General features: G+C 38.5%; 1 protein-coding gene across 1 annotated transcript in view; it reads left to right on the top strand.

The window, feature by feature from the left end:
- The window catches only part of Asic5 (acid sensing ion channel subunit family member 5), a 28,504-nt gene extending 8,241 nt beyond the window's left edge, over nucleotides 1–20,263 (top strand). Inside the window, exons 4-11 of the mRNA XM_032896723.1 lie at nucleotides 1,662–1,899; nucleotides 3,715–3,840; nucleotides 5,694–5,843; nucleotides 6,729–6,876; nucleotides 10,937–10,993; nucleotides 13,339–13,507; nucleotides 18,352–18,443; nucleotides 19,791–20,263. Coding sequence (XP_032752614.1) covers nucleotides 1,662–1,899; nucleotides 3,715–3,840; nucleotides 5,694–5,843; nucleotides 6,729–6,876; nucleotides 10,937–10,993; nucleotides 13,339–13,507; nucleotides 18,352–18,443; nucleotides 19,791–19,951 — 1,141 coding nt within the window. The 3' untranslated portion in view covers nucleotides 19,952–20,263. The remainder of the gene's footprint in view (nucleotides 1–1,661; nucleotides 1,900–3,714; nucleotides 3,841–5,693; nucleotides 5,844–6,728; nucleotides 6,877–10,936; nucleotides 10,994–13,338; nucleotides 13,508–18,351; nucleotides 18,444–19,790) is intronic.
- The last annotated feature ends 754 nt before the right edge of the window (nucleotides 20,264–21,017 follow it).

The raw sequence follows: 21,017 nt of genomic DNA, 5'->3' as shown, positions 1-21,017 counted from the left end.
AAAGAGTTTCAAGAAATTCTTTTGACCAAGATAAGGGAGGATGTGATGCATCGTGTAATAATGAATGTCCAGAGTGTCTCAGAGTGAGAAGTCAGATGCTTGCAAAGTCAGGATGGAGCTGGCCACAAGAGGACCAGAGATGCTGGAGTAAGACATACGAGTCTACTAGATGTGGACCATGAAAACCACTGTACTTTTTGGCATGATTGGAATTGTCACATGATATTGGCTTAGGGGTTTCGCTTGTTTGTTTCACATCTGTTCCGCACTCATTGGGGGAAAGATTGAATGTGGCTTTTACTAGAACAATACATTTAAAACAAAAAAAATAATTTATATAAAGAAAGCTGAGTGGATTCAGTAGGTTACACACACGGCAGTAATAATTAAAGAATCAGTTGTAAATTTGGGAGGTAGACACAGGAAGGGGAGAGGATAGAGAGGGAGTGATGCATGGAGATAACAAATGCATAAACTTCTCAAAAGTTTACATTTAATAAATAAGTACATAAATGCAATGAAAATAGACTAAAACTTAAATGAGAATATAGCATAATTATTACGACCACCAGGATAATATCTATAGATATAAAAACTTGGAAAATATATAAAAAGGTTTAATCATGTTCAGTGGGACTTTCTGATAATCATTTCGTAAGTTGCTCAACAGAAGCTATTAAGTAAATAAACAACTCACCTTTGAAAAGAAAAAATAAATGAAAGTAAAATCTAGATCAGGACCGCCATGAGCTATCAACTCCCTCTATGCAAAAGCCTATATGTAAAAATACAGCTCCTAACAATTACCTGTGAGGGTGTGGGAGAAGGGTAAACTTTATACATTTATACTCTGTTGGAAGTTAAATTCTTACAACTACGTGAAAGCAGGACTGCACTTGCTCAATAAACAAAATGTCGAACTTCTCATTATCCAGAAAGCCAACTACTGGCTACTTATTTAAAGAACACGAAGTTAATATTCACATGCAGGTATGTATATGCCAGCAATGACCACAGCACCATTTAGTGATCAACACACAGGAATGACCCAAAAGGCCATCAGCTGATGAATGGGTGACGAAGCTGTAATGCATGTGCACAATGTGTGTCCTTGTATATTAAACATTAAAGTCGAAAACCTTCTGTCTATACCAAGGATAGGTTTGGAGAGCATTATGCTAAGCCATGTAACCCAGGTATGCTCACCTTGCATGAACACTATATAGTACATTCATAACTTATTCTCCTAATGAATATCTAATTTCTGCATTTATAGATCAGTTAAAACAAATTTAATAGATTTATGAATAAATAATTGACAAAGTCTAGAATATTAGAAGATTCGAGAATGACATGCGAACTATGTACTGCATGGCATGGAACCCTACCAAGAATGGACCACTCATTCCACTCTGTGCTGCCAGTCAAAGAGAACAGAGGAAAGCTGCTCACGTTAGGGTTTATAAGATCAAAATATGAAATCATTACCGTCATTTTGAGGAATGCAAGGAATAAGGCATGCAAATAAAAATCTAAAAGCAATGCACAGTGGAAATTGCTTAACAAATATACCCCTTTATTGATGTAGTTTTGCCTTGTTTCTGTTTTCTAGAAAAATTACGTTTTATCAATGTAACCAATGCCTTCATCCCTACTACTAGATTCCAAACAGAAGCAGTATCCAGATTTGGCATCATTTTCTTCTTATGGGACATAGTCTCCAAAGTCCTCCGCCTTCAGGAAATCAGTGGCAACAACACTGGCTCTCCAGAGGCCTTAGATTTTGTTGCAAGTCACCGAAACTTCAGCATTACAGAGTTTGTCAAGAACAATGGTTTTTATCTCAATCACGACACTTTGGTGCACTGTGAGTTCTTTGGAAAAACATGCGATCCAAAGGTAATGGTTGAACATTTCCCCAAATATAGTCAAAACTGTAGACTATTCCTTTGTTCTGTTTTCTGCTCAAATGAAACTAATCCATTGAGAAATCAACCTAAGTTTATGTAAGTACATTTCATTAGCTCTGCGAACTCCTGCTTTGTAATATCAGGAAATGTGGCACCCATGTGAGATACATTTCTTCTTTCAATACGTTATATATAAGGGGCTGGAGAGATGTCTGAGGGTTAAGAGCATTACTTTCTGCACAGGCATGGTGATATGAATTCAGATCAAGCACCCTTACAAAAATATCTGGTGGTCTGTGTGCATGCCTATAACTTCATACTGTGGAGAGCAAAGACTAGAATCTTATCTAGGCTGGATACTAGTGAAGCTACAGGGCATAAGGTAGAAAGTGACAAATCAGGGCACTAGAGTTGTTCTTTGGCATCACACATATGTGTAAATTATACACAGTCACACACACACACACACACACACACACACACACAGAGGAGGGGAAGGGCAGGTTAGAAAAAAATGATAGATGACAAAGGTTTTGAAGCCTTTATTGAACCATAGTTTTTTCAAAAATAAAACAGCTTAACACTATAGCACAATAGAATACTTTGAATTTTTCCTTATCCTTCAACAGCATAACTGAGGAAACCATTTCTGTCCACCTTAAGCAGCCAGTGCACTGTGTCTAAGTTAGTCCTCCTTATGAGAATGCACAGAAAATGAGCCTTCCAGCTTTCAACTAAGAATTACATGTCACATGCACGAGATGTTGAGTGAGCTTCATATGAACATGTAACATCTAAAATTCTGTTTCAATTACTGACACAATTAGTCTAGGATAAAGTACAACATGCCTGAATTCTGGCTTCCTATTTCCTATATCTCCATGTCTCTGTGCTCTGAGATAGATTCAAAATTAATATCAACTTTATTCTTTAATGATATAATACCAAATATATAAAAGAAATTCCCAAGAGAGACTTGGTAGGGATGAAAATAAGCAGCAGAGATGGCCTGACCTCTACCCTAACCTAACGTGGTTCCTTCTCAGTTTCTATTCATTAATACAGAAACCCAATTCTAGTAATCTGTGAAGTAAAATATATTAACTGGGTAATCTAAAAGCAGAACTGGCTTTAGAAAATGCTATACCCACGAGCCCACTTTTCATCTCCCAACTTTGCCTGTCTACTTTTGGTATGTTCTCTTCACACAGAAAGCCAAAACTTCAGCCACCAAAACTTTTCTCACAGGGACACATTAGCACTCCAGAATCCAGGTGATAATTCAGTGGAAGTCTCACCACTGTTCTTAAGCCAGCTGCAGGGGGTGGGGGATGCAAATCATCCAAACTTATATAACAATCATATCTCTGAGAATGGAGAGGATTGTCAAAAGCGGTCAATTGGAAGCAAAATATGACTGCTCCCCAGGGGACATGCGGAGGGAGCAGAGACTGCTCAAAAGGAGGGTGCCGAAGCCACTCGCCAAAGGACAACAACATGTTTCTGTGAATCATTCATAAAAACGTGAAACAAGTCATCTTATATTGGAAAAAAAAAGCTTAATCATATGTAAAAGTGTATCACTTAAAATAACATGTAAGTTGACGTAAATGTTCAGTATACAAGTGAAAACTGTTGATCAAATAGATACATGCACAAATTTCCAAACTATCAAATCTTGCTGATATAGACACCCTCATGCAAATATTTGCAAGCATAAACAAATGATAGAGTAATTAGAATTTGGGGATATTGAAGAAGCCGCTACTGATTGTGCTCTATTTCGTTTGTTTTCATATTGGAGGATTTCAAACACGTCTTTACTGAATATGGGAATTGCTTCACTTTCAACTACGGCGAGAATATCCAAAGCAAGAACAAAGTGAGCGTGTCTGGAAGAGGCTTGAAGCTGCTCCTTGATGTCCATCAGGTATCCACATTGCTTCGTCTTAGTCTGCGTGTAAAAGCAACAAGACAGGGCACAGGTTTCCATTTTTAAAAAGAGTTATTTTGCTCTGTCAAATCACTTCAACCAGTTGAGTTTATCTTGCCCCTTGACAATTGATTCGAACGCCCCATGGATTGTGAATTACTGTTGTCTTAGATTTTCAGAAAGGAGATCATACAGGCATAAGCTCTACATTTCAGTCTCGCTTCTACTATCATAATTCCACTGCTCATGCAGCAGAATAAAGAAATGGCAAGTTCTATCATGCCATGTCCATAGCTAATGACACTTTAAAAACATAATCACAGTAGGATTTTCATCCAGACATTGAAATGTTGAAGTGTGTTTTGGGAACAACTCTGTGTATAGTTTATTAGTCATAGAATTCTCTTCTGAAAAGAAAAAAACATACCCAGAAAGAATAGTTCATGAGTGTATTTAAGTTAAGCCTCATTGTTCAATGGTTTGCTTTTGCTTGGTGATTGCTCTTTGTAACTGGCCTAGGAAGTTACTTTTGACTTGGGATTCAGGAATCCCAACATCTAAGAATTGTGTTGCATTATTGCAAAGGTCCTAGATGACTAGCTCCCACCCCTGTCCTGTGCTACCAAGGCTTTATAGGTCATGATTTCTGTTATGCTGATATACTCAGTATTCTAAGACAAACAATGAGTGGCAGAGAGCAATGTTCACCTCATTTTGAATCATAGCAAATTACTGTATCCCCATAAACATTAATAAAGGTGTGGCTGCTTTTAAAGAACTTCTGTTAATATATTTACAACTTCCTCCTGTGTCCCACTCAAAATAATTATATTCATGCCCAAATACAACTCTGCACTCAGCAAATATTTGACCAATATTTAAAGTATTTAGATAATAGCCCTAGTGGTAGTTTAAACATTAATTATAAAATTTTATTAGGAGATAATCCAAAATAATTGTATGATACAACTGAGACCTACAGATGTAATATAATGTTCCATAAGCAAATGACATCTAGCTGTATCTCTAAACCAACCTTGTCAATGCCTCTTAGAGGGTTTTAAAATGTCCAGTAGAAATGGGCCTCTGAATCACAGGAATCTAACGCATGCTCCTCAGGGGCGATTGCACAACCGTGGACTGATTCACTGCAGATCCTTGTGTGTTCACACCACCTTCTCCTTATAGCCCAAAACTACTGCATCACTAGCAATTTATCTTTTCTTGATATAGATTTATAGACTTAAAAACAAAAGGTGTTGTTGGGCTGGAGAGATGGCTCAGTGGTTAAAAGCACCAACTGCTCTCTTCCAGAGGTCCTGAGTCAATTCCCAGCAACCACATGGTGGCTCACAGCCATCTGTAATGGGATCTGATTCCCTCTTCTGGTGTGTCTGAAGAGAGCAATAGTGTACTCAATACATACATAATTTTTTAGATATGTTGTTAAAGAAATAGTGTTGATTTTAATAATCGTTGAAGAACACATTTGAATTTTAAATAAGGTCTGGACTTTAATCAGAGTCCAGTGGTTCCCTAATGCACTCATAGCAAAACAGAAAACAGGCAAGTAGGAATTTCTGAAAGGCACATGGGAGATGAGAAGGACAGAGGAAGGGAGGTCATCAGAGGAAAACAATGAGTATTCAGTCAGAAGCAACTGACACAAGTGCGTTTGTATGCTCACTCAGAAACAGAAATCTGTGTGATCCAACCTGGAAGGGGGCGTTTTAGAGACCGAATTTCCACATCTTCCACACATAATAGATTTGAAGCCTAATATGAAGTGACTAACTTTAGGAAGTCGGGTACAGTATGGATTGGTAAAACTAAATCTATGTTCACTTCAGGAGGAATTCACTGACAACCCAGTCCCTGGTTTTGCTGATGCCGGGGTCATCTTTGTCATTCACTCACCGAAGAAGGAGCCCCAGTTCGATGGCTTAGGTTTGTCTTCTCCTGTGGGGATGCATGCACGGGTGACCATCCGCCAACTGAAGGTAAGAACTTGGGAGATGTAGAGGCAGAGGGAATTAGCTGATGAGGAAATGCATTAAACACACAACTAACCTTTCTTATGAGAGACACTTATCTCCTGTGCTTTTAACGGTGGCTGGACAGGCCAACATTCCATTTCAAATTCCTTTCCTATATTTGTAGGCTCCCAGGTAGTATAAGGCAGTATATTTCTATGTGCAACCTAAGTTAGCCTATTTAAAAAAAAACCCACAGAAACCTATTAAATCCAAGGTAACTTCAGATTTTATTAAAAACAGAACGAAAAGTAAGCTTTAGAATTGAATGCTTCCTCTGGGAAGTCAGCTGAAAAACTAAATTGGAAGAGAAGCAGCCGTGAAGACTAGCCAACCCTTGTGGCAGGCTTCCACATGACAGCCTTTTACTCAGGAAATTCACTAATTAACTTTCTGAATTTGTGTCCACTCCATATTCTCTTGGCGTGTGGACTGCCTTTCTTTTCCAGAGTTAGAAAGTTTAAGTGAAGTAATGGAAAGAAGGACCTGGCTTGCTGCACGTTAAATAAGAGTTACACAGTAAAGAACCAATTTCTGTCATATTGGTGGATGATTCATGAGTAACCTGAGTAATACATGGCATAATATTTGCATAAATGGTTGTTGTTCTTAAGTGAATTAAGTTTCGAATGGTTGGCCTATCTGATGTTTTCATTAACGTTTAACTTAAATGTTTAAAAGCTGCTATCGATAGTGGCCTTTGGGGACTTTCAAGATAGAAATGTGCACAAATGGGTAAATTTAGTGTATTCGAACACTAAAGGAAGAACTCTGAAGTAAGTAAAGGTGTACAGTGTATGTGGATTAACAGAGGTCAGACCCCTAACCAGAGAGCACCTGTTCTGCCTTCAGACCGTCCACCAGGAGTACCCATGGGGAGAATGCAATCCTGACATCAAGTTGAGGAACTTTACCACCTACAGCACTTATGGTTGTCTGAAGGAGTGCAAAGCCAAGCACATCCAAAGGCTGTGTGGATGTTTGCCCTTTCTGCTTCCAGGTAGGCAGAGACTGACATGTTCTCTCCATGCTGCTTAATTTGAAGACTGGGAACTTAGTGTGCCCTTGTATTGTTTTCCATTCCCATATTACCTCAGTTGGCACATTTGAACGCACGGCAACATCACAGAGCTATCCTTTTTCTTTTTTTGTAAGTTTTAGATCTATCATTGCCAAGTCTTTATTTTTTTTCCATCTTTATTACCTTGAGTATTTCTTATTTACATTTCGATTGTTATTCCCCTTCCCGGTTTCTGAGCCAACATCCCCCTAACCCCTCCCCATTCCCATCCTCCCGCCATTACCACCCTCCCCCAACAATCACGTTCACTGGGGGTTCAGTCTTGGCAGGACCAAGGGCTTCCCCTTCCACTGGTGCTCTTACTAGGCTATTCATTGTTACCCTATGAGGTTGGAGCCCAGGGTCAGTCCATGTATAGTCTTTGGGTAGTGGCTTAGTCCCTGGAAGCTCTGGTTGCTTGGCATTGTTGTTCATATGGGGTCTCAAGCCCCTTCAAGCTCTTCAGTCCTTTCTAAGATTCCATCAACGGGGATCCTATTCTTAGTCCAGTGGTTTGCTGCTGGCATTCGCCTATGTATTTGCTGTATTCTGGCTGTGTCTCTCAGGAGAGATCTAAATTGGGTTCCTGTCGGCCTGCACTTCTTTGCTTCATCCATCTTATCTAGTTTGGTGGCTGTATATGTATGGGCCACATGTGGAGCAGGCTCTGAATGGGTGTTCCTTCTGCCTCTGTTCTAAACTTTGCCTCCCTATTCCCTCCCAAGGGTATTCTTGTTCCCCTTTTAAAGAAGAAGTGAAGCATTTGCATTTTGGTCATCCTTCTTGAGTTTCATGTGTTCTGTGCATTTAGGTAATTCAAGCATTTGGGATAATAGCCACTTATCAATGAATGCATACCATGTGTGTTTTTCTGTGATTGGGTTACCTCACTCAAGATGATATTTTCCAGTTCCATCCATTTGCCTATGAATTTCATAAAGTCATTGTTTTTGATAGCTGAGTTTTTGATCCATTGTGTAGATGTACCACATTTTCTGTATCCATTCCTCTGTTGAAGGGCATCTGGGTTCTTTCCAGCTTCTGGCTATTATATATAAGGCTGCTAGTACGTGTCTTTGTTATATGTTGGGGCATCTTTTGGGTATATGCTCAAGAGAGGTATAGCTGGGTCCTCAGGCAGTTCAATGTCCAATTTTCTGAGGAACCTCCAGACTGATTTCCAGAATGGTTGTACCAGTCTGCAATCCCACCAACAATGGAGGAATGTTCCTCTTTCTCCACATCCTCGCCAGCATTTGCTATCACCTGAGTTTTTGATCTTAGCCATTCTCACTAGTGTGAGGTGAAATCTCAGGGTTGTTTTGATTTGCATTTCCCTTATGACTAAAGATATTCAACATTTCTTTAGGTGTTTCTCAGCTATTCGGCATTCCTCAGCTGTGAATTCTTTGTTTAGCTGTGAACCCCATCTTTTAATAGGGTTATTTGTCTCCCTGTGGCCTAACTTCTTGAGTTCTTTGTATATTTTAGATATAAGTCCTCTATCAGTTATAGGATTGGTAAAGATCTTTTCCCAATCTGTTAGTCGTTGTTTTGTCCTAACAACAGTGTCCTTTGCCTTGCTTTGCAGTTTTATGAGATCCCATTTGTCGATTCTTGATGTTAGAGCATAAGCCATTGGTGTTTTGTTCAGGAAATTTTCTCCAGTGCCCATGTGTTCCAGATGCTTCCCTAGTTTTTCTTCTATTAGTTTGAGTGTATCTGGTTTGATGTGGAGGTCCTTGATCCACTTGGACTTAAGCTTTGTACAGGGTGATAAGAATGGATCGATCTGCATTCTTCTACTTGCTGACCTCCAGTTGAACCAGCACCATTTGCTGAAAATGCTATCTTTTTTCCATTGGATGGTTTTGGCTCCTTTGTCAAAAATCAAGTAACCATAGGTGTGGGTTCATTTCTGGGTCTTCAATTCTATTCCACTGGTCTATCTGTCTGTCTCTGTACCAATACCATGCAGTTTTTATCACTATTGTTCGTTACAGAGCTATCCTATAAAGAAAACAATGCTTCAGTCTAGGTCCTCAATTTTTACTTTGAAGGTTAAAATCTTAAATCTTAAGTGTTAAGGGTTCTGTAATTTGAAATTAAAATTAGATCCTATATACATATGTCACTATAGACTCTAAAGATCTTGCCGTTTGGAAAATTATTTGCTCTGTGCCTGTGAGAGAAACTTCTAGACATTTTACACTCTATCTCAGGTATTTCCAAGACCAGAAATCTCTCAGGAAGTCACTGAACAAAGCAGCAGAGCAGAGGGCTAAAACTTGGGTGTTATTTCACACTTTTCATCTAGCTGATCTCGCATCTTTTCTGTTTTCTATAGAATGGGAGAACTGTGTCCTCAGGGGCAGGGGCCTTGTAAAAAAGAAACAGGAAGTGATGACCAATTTAATTTATATTTATTCTGTTGCCTTTCCGTAAGGTATTTATAAACAGTTGTGGGCTATTACACAATTGAAAATGGAGACCAAAAACAGTTTGATTGTTTCCCTTGCCCTTATGGCCTCTTTAAATCATCCATATTTTCTTTCATTTTGTCTGTTGATCTATCTGTCTGTCTATCTGTCTATCTATCTATCTATCTATCTATCTATCTATCTATCTATCTGTCTGTCTATCTGTTTCTATCTCTATATGTCTCTCAATAAGGTTCACAGAAATATTATTTCACTAAACAGTAAGAAAAAATGAAAATGTACACTAGCACATTATTCCTCTTACCTCCTCTCCTCTTTCTATCCTTCCTTTTCCTCCTCCCCCTCCTCCTTCTCTTACTCCTCCCCTCCTCTTCTCTTTCCTCCTTCTCTTCCTTTTCCTCTTCCCCTCCTCTTTCTCCTCCTACTATTTTAAACTTCTTCTACTTGAGACACAAATAACTCTCCCCTCATTAGCATTCTTACAACTGTCCACAATTCTCAGAACACAGTCTCCTTTAGAGTTTGAGGATTATTGAGTGACCATTGTGACTAACCGCAGAAACCACATACATGTGTTATAACAATAAACAAATAGTCTGTTATATTCGAAGGCCATGTTTTTTTTTTCTTAATCCACCCAGGGAGTAAACGTAGGTATACCGTAAATTGATTTTTCTTCTTTGTCTCAAGGTCTATGTGAGGTGCATGATAAATATTGGCATTTATACAACCTCGACATTGTGTGCATCATTGTGTGTAAAGAACATTTTGTATATATAGTTATACATCAGTATTTATAGCAAAAATAAATGTTAATATAGGGAGAGCAGGATACAAGATAGAGTACTTCAAGGCCTCTCGAACTATGTAGTCTAGGAGAAGCCACTTTGAGATTTAGTTCTTCATCTGGAAAATGATAATTCCTAAATCATAAAATTATGGACAGGATAAAATAAGACAAAAATAAGTGGTTGTAAATTTAAAATCTAGAAGCATTTAAAAACACAAAGACTTTATTTGAGGACAGAAGCAAAAAGAGTCAAAACATTGATCAAAATTTTCTCAACAAACCATTTCCTTGGATTCTGATATGTGTGTGTGTTTATATTCCAAGGAATAAATAAACATCCATATGAATGATAAATAGTTAGTAAGATATAGAAGAGAAAAGTTCTTTTGATTTAGGTTGCTAATTTAATCTGAAGTCTTGGGCCCATATGTATCTCAATGGTGGGGGTGAGAGTGTCAGTGTGTGGGGGGGAGAAATGACAGTGTTATTAGTGGGGGTTACTGTGTCAGTGCTAGGGGTGACTGTGTCAGTGGTGGGGGTGACTGTGTCAGTGGTGGGGTGACTGTATCAGTGGTGGGGTGTCTCAGTGTTGGTGATGTGCTTAGCATACCCTCAAAAATAAAGACTCCAATGAAATCAAGTAACCATGTCCAGAATCAATCCCCAAATTACCTCTCCAGATAGGTACACATTCCAAAGCTTCATCATCTTTAATGGGAGAAAATTCCTTCAAGAAAACTCTTTACATGTTACACTTACTGTTTTTAAGGAAATGGTGTAGAGTGTGACCTACTAAAATACTACAACTGTGTGTCTCCCATCCTCGGTAAGTGGCATGAATCTTTTACTTTGAAAGCTTATTTTAAAACTATGTAGTTATAAGGCATGAAATAACATTGTACATATACCAGAATTGAAAAATAAAGCTACATAAAGAACGTTTAGGGGTTGGGGATTTAGCTCAGTGGTAGAGCGCTTGCCTAGCAAGCTCAAGGCCGTGGGTTCGGTCCTCAGCTCCGGAAAAAAAAGAAAAAAAAGAAAAAAAAACTTTTAGAAGTCCCTTAACATTTGCTTCATAAGCATAAATAGTAAAAGAAAATCCCCTCTAACTACTGGTCCTCTCTAGGTTAGAGGCCATGATAACAGAAGACCAGCCACAGCTCACAGGTTCATTTCCAGATCTTTACCGTGCTTTTAAACTCCGCTCTCTGTACTATCAAAATGCATCACTAAAATGTTTTCACCATTAGATCAAATATTCCAAATTAGAAAAAGAATCACATAATATTCAGTAAAAGCTTGTTTGAAAATCATTTATATTTTCTAAGAAACCTTCTTTTATTTAGTTAAACATGCATGTCACATATACCATTTTTGAGTAAATGAACTCATAAGCACACATGTCTTCGTCATTGACAACAACTTAAATGGATTTATTTTGCCTACATATTTTCATAGACCCCAATATTATATTCTATGCTCGACTAATTGGATCCATACAAAAAACTTTATATTTATGTTTTGAAGTCACTGGTTGCCCTCTTAAAATGTATTATAATACATTTTATAATATATTGTATATCTTTGTCTTACATTTGTATCTGTTGTTGGGACATAAGAACTTACCAAAACAATTCAGGAAACAAAGAATTCACTTTAATTCCCAATCACAGTCTACATACAGTTGATCACTGTAGGAGATCAAGATGGGGAAAGCTGAGACCGCTCATCACATCACATGTTACAGCCACAGTAGAGCAGGGAGGAGTGACCTGAAGAACGCACACGTGTTCTCACTTCCTCCACTCGTGCCTTTCAAGATCCTTTAAATCAGTGGTTGTCTACCTTTCTAATGCCATGACTGTTAATACAGCTCTTTCTTCATGTTCTGGTGGCCCCAAAAGTATTTATGTTGCTACTTCATAACCGTAATTTTTCTCCTGTTATGAAATGTAATGTTTTCCGATGGTCTTAGGTGACCCCTGTGAAAGACTCATTTAACTTTCAGAGTGGGTCATGACCCACAGGGGATGAGAAACTATGTCTTAGATGTTACCATCCACAGTTAGGAGCTGTTCCCACTTCAGTTAATCTGAAAATACATAATGTGCCACATACATCGGGCCTCAGCTGACCCGATCTAGATAATCTCTAATTGAAACTCCCTTCCCAGATGTTTCTAGATTTTGTTGACAAAAGTAACCCTTACACTCTTCTATGAAAGCCTTCTTTTCCAACCCATTCTAGAAGTATCTTTAAGATAGCAGCAATAGAATTAACATTTTCTTTTAAATTGCTATAAACTATTCCAAGGTCTAGCAATAAAGCAGAATTTATAATGTCTTCAGTTTCCAAACCAAATGTGCAAATGTAACATTGAAAAACCAAAAGAGTCAGATTTACGTCGACAAACCGATGATTTCCTACTGCTGGTGAAAGTTGCAGGGGGACAACCCAGGAAAAAAAAGTCACAGATGACGCAGTTTTAGAAACTGCTGTGGGAAAACAGGATCACGAAGCTGTGCATGAGTCTGTCACAGTGTGTGGATGTAGGTGTAGGGATGAGTGCATTTGTAGGGGATTAGTGGATCTGAGTGTGGGAGTGTGTCGGAGTGCATGCATTCAAGTGTCATATGAAAATAGCGCCTGAAGTTAACGTAAGTGTATCAGATCATGTGTATGTAGGTAGAGGAATGTATAGTATGAAGGTTGAAAAGTAACAGCCTGGCAGACAGAGAATCTTGGGGCCACCTGGAAAGCTAAGAGACCATAAAAACAGGGAGCCTTAAGCCAACAGAGTACATCACACCAATTCAAGATAAGTCTAAAGATAAGTATAGTTTAGAATTATATCTGTGAGGTCCTCTCAAAATGGCGTGGCACACTCTACTCTCCATTCTGTTCTGTCTACGGTTGATCTGATATGGAAATAGTTCAGGAGCTTCCTAGACTTGTTCATTCCTAATGAAGATGTGGCCCCAGGGACTCGGGGATCAAGGCTATAACTTTTATACTCTGTCTTGTTGGTTTTATCAACGGTAAAATATAAGCATGGTTTACTAAGATAGTAAGCATATGTAACTACATTTTAAATACAGAGGGAGAAATCATGAATTTTATCCTCCCATTGTGGCGTCTTCTCTGGGTCCACTGTTCTGGCTTCCGTTTCAGACCACATCGAGCGTAAAGGGCTGTGCACAATGGGAACACACAACTCCAGCTGCCCTGTGCCATGCGAGGAAACAGAATATCCTGCTACAATCTCTTACTCGACTTTCCCAAGTCAGAAAGCAACAAGATTTCTTGCCAAGAAATTGAATCAAAGCCAAGAATATATCCGGTAATCAAGTTAGTCTTACAAATTATTCATGGTTAACGTGCAGTTTTCTTTCCTGAACACTTGAGGTCTCAGGAAATGATGTGGTGGTCAATTGGAGAAAACAATGCAGATGTCACTGAGCTAACAAAGCACACACAGCGAGCCTTTACCTGTACGCTCTGTTCTTTGAGTCTCCTAATAATTACATAATATGGGTGTAGAAGAAATTATTTTTATTTTAGCACAGTGAGTTGAAGTTCATTGAGTTTTAAATAACTGCCTACCAAGGTAGTCAGTGATGTGGAAGGAACTTGGCCTCCGCGCGCCAAGTCTCAATGACGTGGGATTGTAACTCCAAAACTAAGTGCAAAGTTTTCTCTTTTCCACACCATGTCCCTCCTGGCAAATTATAAAGGCAAAATTGTAATGAAATGCAAGTGTCTTTTAGAGGAAGGAAGCCAAACATATCTCCTTTTAAAAGTCTGTTTTGCCATATTTTATTAGCAAACTTATAAGACTGGCACAAACAGAGACCATGAAAAGCCCGAAATACTACTCAACTAGAAATGAATAGTGAAAAGAAGGGACCTGGAACAAAGAAGTCAAATGGTGTGTTCTCCAAAAGAACCTGTAGTAGTTTCACTTCTCATTGTTATAAAGAGAAACTGCTGAGACTTGTCCAACCCACAAATGCTGACTGGCTTTCTTCCCATGCCTTCCTCAGTTTATATTAATAACACACGCACAAAGCAAAACAGACAAGTGCCAGTATCTAATTCTTGCCCAATTTTTCTTCTTGGAATAGTATACTTTGGTACATTACTAAGTCCATGGGGTGGATATCAAGCCTTCAGGATTATTGATAACAAGAAAAGAAGCCCTTTGTTTGGGTTGACCATTTCCCAGCATAGTGTATTGTTAAGCAAGCTCTTTTTCCATGCATGCAGGAAGCTCAAGGGTATCTTTGAATATAACTGTTAAATTGTAGTACACAGGTTGCTATCCTTAGAAAGCCCAAGCAGGTAGGATTTTGTCCCTCCAGGAAACAGCAGAAAAAAAAAAAAAAAAAAAAAAAAAACGAGGACAGTGCTCCACAGGTGCTGGGCTGTTCTGAGGTACTGAGCAGTATTTTAAAGAGTTTGGAAGGAGTTTGCAAACCACAGGGTGTGATATATCTATTTTACAAATGGTCAGGCTACAAAACCTGTAATAAGCTTTTGTCTCCATCCAGGGAACTCCCATGACAGACTTTAGAGACAGTTATCCTGGTGTTTTACCAACAGGCACTTTGGAACCATAGCTCAGAGAGCTAAAGTGTGTGTGTGTGTGTGTGTGTGTGTGTGTGTGTGTGTGTGTGTGTGTGTGTGTGTGTATGTTTCAATTATGTTTATAGACTTAGGGCCTGAACCAGCAGTTCTAGTATGTTGGTATGAGTTCTTACAACTATTAAGATAAAAATACATTAACTGATTTAAAGTTCAGTGATACTTGCATGGCCACGTACCTAACTGAAAGCATGTTTTGATTCACTTTACCTTAAGGCTTGTTTTAATAAAGTTTATAAATCCTTACGTAAAGTCATCTCTACTAATCATCTCTACTAATCAGAAATTTTAAAGAAGCACTTCAAAATGACAGGCCTTTTGAGTTATAAATCACAACACCTACTAGATTAAAAAAACAGACAAAAAATCACAGTTATATCTTTTTTAAATACAGACATCTGTGTTCGTTTTAAATATGAAAACTGTTCTGAGTGTAGACCAATTTGAAATGCCTCCTGAGTTCAGAATTATTTTATTTGTAAGATATATAGGTATGGTGGAGGAGATATACTGCTTAATTAGAATACAATCTACATAAATACACACCTTTGTCTCTTTCCTTTCCTAGTCCATTATTATTACTAATAATGTTCTCTTAATTAGCATGGTAATGACCTTGTGTGGTTGGGATTAGTGGAAGCTATGACCAGGATGGAAAAGCAAGTAGCAGAGCAAATGTGTCTAGACACAGGGCTTGCCAGACACAGCCAGCTAGGTGTTAGAAGGATTCTACCATAGTGTCAGGAAACACATGCCAGATAGCATCTGTGGAATTAGCAATAAGATTTAAATAGAAGCAACCTGTCAGCTAATCATGAATCACACTATACATCTTTCTTCCTGGAGCAGAAATGAACTGTAGGCCGTGGCTATCCCAGAGCTCCGTGCAGCTATTGCTCAGCATGGTTGTGTAGATGAAGGCAAATTTAGCTGAAGAAGGCCACAGTGTAGCAGGGAGTCCATGTTCATTTGTGACAGAGTTCCATCAAATCACATTGCTTACGAAAGCTACTGTTTTCAATTGTCCTATTAGAGAATTTTTGAAATAAAAGTTATGCAAAATGGTTTGTTTTGTGCACACCTAAGCTATTCCCTCTAATGCTGTGCTTAATGTTCAAGCCCCCGAGGTTAGCAATATCGACAGATAATCAGCTTTCTTTCATCTCCTTGCTGTTATTAAAACTGATTTTATTTTATAGCAGTGTTATTTCCCAAGAGAAGCAAGTATTCTTATACTTGATGAAATGATTTATTACTACCCTCGGTCTCCGTTGCGGAAGCCCACATAGGTGGATGAGTCAACTAACAGCGAAAAGCTGCACAAATATCACAATATTTGTGTAGAAGAGGGATTTATCGTCTCCAGAAAACACAGACGGATAGTCTCTGTAAATAATCATTAGCATTTAGCTTGGAAAGTCAAACAATATTATCAGCCTGCATGCAAATTAAGAGCCTTGTAGAGAATACACAGAGGAGGATGTTACTGCAGTCTCTGAATCCCCATGACAACGTTGTTACTTCTTTCCCTGTGGTAACTGTTTCATCACTTGTAAATATTACAACCTCTGATGAGGATCTGTATAACTATTGTACATTTTTCTGTTACTGAGCATTAGGATTAATGGAAATTAGGTACACATATTAATGGAGCATTTTTAATTAAGTACATTAGAGTATCGATTCCCCAGACTGCAAACAATAAGGAAAGTGGTTTATATCCATGTTTCTTAGCTATGTTAGAGAATGCTATGCTGTTTCAGGAAACATTGTTAGTAGGGTTCATTCTCCATTAAAATTCTTGTTGCCATTTGAAGATCATGTGGTAATTGGTTTCAACTTCAGTTTATAGCATGGACAGGTTAATAGTTAGCCACAAGTTTGTTGGTTTCATCTTTAAGTTGTTGCAATTTTAACAAATATGCAATGAGCGTGTTTTGTGTGCTCATAATCAATGGCTCTGATAGGCATGGGAATGCCTTGATAGATAAACAGAAAAGCCATGCTTTTTGCACATATTTCTACTCTGGAGGGCATGGATGACAAGTACTCGTATTAAATGGTGTCATATGCTGTAACAGAAAAGATGGATAAAAAAATCATCTACAGAAACCAGAGTGAAAAAGACTTGCCTTCAGCTGTGTAGACTGTGAGTGGAAACGACCTTGAGCAGAAGTGAGCAGAGCTCTACAAAAAGTCATACAGATATTTCACTAACAATGTCAAGGGTGTGTCATGGGAATAAGCCAGATTGTTCTGATTTGGCAGGTTGAAGAATTATTGGGGTTTTTTTTTGGGGGGGGGAACAGAAGGTTTTTTTGCTGAGGTGAAGCATCTCAAATTGAAGCATGATCTCCAGTCAGACAACTACTACATAACTCCTAGTGAGATTATAATGGTTGGGTAACAGTAAGAAGAGTAGGGTATAAAAGCAGTGGATATGTGTGAGTTGATGGTGTGAAGCAATGAGTGTGAGGCAATGTGAGTGTGAGGTAATGAGTGTGAGGTAATGAGTGTGAGGTAATGAGTGTAAGGCAAGGTGTGAGGCAATGAGTGTGAGGTAATGAGTGTAAGGCAAGGTGTGAGGCAATGGTGTGAGGCAATGAGTGTGAAGTAATGAGTGTGAGGCAATGGATGTGAGGCAATGTCATGAGGCAATTAGTGTGAGGTAATGAGTGTGAAGCAATGGGTGGGAAACAATGGGACTTTATGTAGATGTTTATGGGTCCACAAATAGTATTACCTGTTAGACTGGTTAGCAGTGACAAATAGAAATAGCAACAGTCTGACTTGGGATGCGTTGGAATGTATTAAGTTATTAGACGAGCAAGTGGAATCATCAAAAATCAATCAAATACATGATTGGAATTCAAGGTAGAAGTCTAGATAGAGAGAAGAGAGAGTTGTGACCTCCTACTATACAAAGAGCCATGGTTTTAAGATGGTATTGAGCCACTCTGAACACATGTGAAGATCTATAGAGGACATTAAGAAAATAAAGTCTTTGCTCAAGCATATCAGCAATAAACAAGAAATAGAGTTTATCAGTAGGACAGCTGGTTCAGATTTAATTTCTCACTAAAACCTACAAGCTCAGCTCTATTATACTAACCGTGGACAAGGAAACAACAGTAATTCCTCAGGATCATCTAAGTAACTTGGAAAAGCCAAGGCTAGAATTAAAATTATAATTCAAAAATTTGTAAATGTATTGGGCCACAGTTAGATAAGCACATTTTCTGTCTTTCTCCAGTTCTTAAAAAAGAGACATAGGCACCTTATAAGGTGTAGTTTTGTTTTTGTTTTTTGCTTTGTTTTTTTTTTGTTGTTGTGTTGATGTGTGTGTGTGCATGTGTGTGTGTGTGTGTGTGTGTGTGTGTGTTTTCCAAGTATCACCATGACAAGATAATGCTAATGGAATTAATACTGAACTAGAAGAGGCTGGATTTAACGTAACGTTAAATGGTTCCTGAATCTAAAACGGGGATGAAAAGCAGTGGTGACACTTGTAGGCCTTGTTCATTCTGTTTTCATCCCCAGGGAGAATCTTGTGAACATTGAAATAAACTATAGCGACTTAAACTATAAGATAACACAGCAACAAAAGGCGGTGAGTGTGCCCGAGCTACTTGGTAAGTGTGTTAACTCCTTCCTCAACTCTCATTGTCTGTCAGACTACTTTTCTGTATAAGTGACAGGTTGTCAGTGGAGGAAGAAGAGTAAGTTGTCCCTGTCTCCTACCAGTGTTTATCCTTCCTAGGAAACACGGGTCACTGTGACTTAGCTTTTATTATTGCAACATGGAGTCTTTACCAAGCTATGGATTTCCTAGATGCTGTTACATGCTTGAGGAAGGCACACAGGAATCAGAGAACATTAGATCCAGTCATAAGCCTGGTCAGATCAAGCTTCTGAGAGTGGGGGAGCAAGGCAGTACCCAAATTCTTCAAAGCTCCCACAGAAAACACACGTCCACAGCACATTTAACAAGCACCAGTTTCCTGAAGATGAGTCCAGGCGGACTACTAATAAAGTAATCTTCTTTAGCAGACAGTACTAGAACAGGGGCAGCAAAAGGGAGATGAAGGATGGAGGGGATTAGGAGGTGACTTTTTTCAATGTAGTTTTTCGGGAGAACATGGAAAGGTTTTGATGGAAAGGTCATGATGAAGACCAAAAACTGTGAGTGCCCTTAGTGCCTTCGAAGCACACACAAATGGTTCAGATGTAGATGTTGTGAGTATGGACGTAGGTTAAAAATGTGTTTTAAAATGCAGTCTTTTAAGTATATCTCAGTTTAATGAAACATTAAAATGTCTAATAAAAAATACAATTAGGAGACTAGCAGGGCCATACATATGACGATTCTCTTCTTCGAAAACAGCAACTTCCAGCTCTGCTCACTTCGTGAGTGCAAACTACATCGTAGTAAAAATGGTCACCTAGAATTCTACTCCCCAAAGGTTACATCACTCATTGGAAACAGTTTTATACCATCTCCTTTTGGGGATGATTTATGTGAATATTATTGTCAGAGCAACTTCCAGCTCTGCTCACTTCGTGAGTGCAAACTACATCGTAGTAAAAATGGTCACCTAGAATTCTACTCCCCAAAGGTTACATCACTCATTGGAAACAGTTTTATACCATCTCCTTTTGGGATGATTTTATGAATATTAAAGCAACTTCCAGCTCTGCTTTTTCAAACTACATCGTAGTAAAAATAAGGTCACCTAAATTCTCTCCCCAAGGTTTTCATTGGGGTTTATACCATCTCTCCTTTTGGGGATGATTTATGTGAATATTATTGTCAGGTATTACTAGTGCATATTATTTTATTTATATTAAATTTAAAAATAATATAATTTATGTATCTTCACATATCAGTTGTAATCAAATTATTGCACTCAAATATTATATGTGATAATATTTACTTTTTCTTGTATAAAATGTAATTTCCTCATGAATTTTTATTACAGCAGATGTTGGAGGTCAGCTGGGACTATTTTGCGGAGCTAGTTTGATTACAATTATAGAGATTATTGAATATGTATTCACCAGTTTCTACTGGGTATTCATTTTCTTTTTGCTGAAAATACTTGAAATGATCCAGCGGACTTCTCCACCTCAGACAGTTTAGAAGAATGTGAATATTCTATTACAATAAAAGTGTTGGTTTTCTTTTCATACTACATATAATTATAATGGCTTATTCATTGTTATGAGACTTTATGTCCTAGTTTGGAAAGTCTAATAAAAACCATTGAAGATTCCCACTTCTGTACACACACTTCTCTCTGTATTGTTTCATATATTCTGTATTGTCTTTTTTCTATTGTAGCCTCAGCACTTAAAGTAGTACCAATTTCATGGTATGCATATTTTAATCTTCTTATAATAATTAATGGAAAATCTTTGTGTCTAAGTATGTTAATTACACTTAATGAGCTGTATATGACTGTGATTATTTTTTTTATGTCTACACAATACAACCTAGGATCACCTGGAAATAGAAGCAGCCATTCTTTTTTTTTCTTTTTTGATTTTTTTCCTTTATTAGATATTTTTTATTTATATTTCAAATGTCATTCTCTTTTCCAGTTTCCTGGATGTCAGCCCCCATCCTCCCCCTTCTTCTATAAGGGTGTTCCCCTACCCATCTACCCCCACTTCCTATCCCCCAAGATTCCCCAACACTGGGAGTTCCAGCCTTGGCCGGACCAAGGTCTTTTCCTTCCATTGGTGCCCAACAAGGCCATCCTCTGCTACATATGCTCCTGGAGCCAGGTGTCAGTCCATGTACAGCCTTTGGTAGTGGTTTGGTCCCTGGAAGCTCTGGTTGGTTGGCATTGTTGTTCTTTTTCTTCTTTTTTTCTTCATCTTTATTAAATTGGGTATTTTTTATTTACATTTCAATTGTTATTACCTTTCCTGGTTTCCAGGCCAACATCCCCCTAACCCCTTCCCCTCTCCTTCCATACGGGTGTTCCCCTCCCCATCCTCCCCCCCTTACCGCCCTCCCCGCAACAATCACGATCACTGGGTGTCCAGTCTTGCTTGGGACAAGGCTTCCCCTTCCCTGGTGCTCTTACTAGGCTATTCATTGCTACCTATGAGGTTGGAGCCCAGGGTCAGTCCATGTATAGTCTTTGGGTAGTAAGTGGCTTAGCCCCTGGAAGCTCTGGTTGCTTGGCATTGTTGTTCAT

The sequence above is a fragment of the Rattus rattus genome, chromosome 3, assembly GCF_011064425.1.
Source record: "Rattus rattus isolate New Zealand chromosome 3, Rrattus_CSIRO_v1, whole genome shotgun sequence".
Classification (NCBI taxonomy): domain Eukaryota; kingdom Metazoa; phylum Chordata; class Mammalia; order Rodentia; family Muridae; genus Rattus; species Rattus rattus.
The sequence above is the reverse complement of the archived record's forward strand: the minus strand, read 5'-3'. Positions and strand labels throughout refer to the sequence as shown.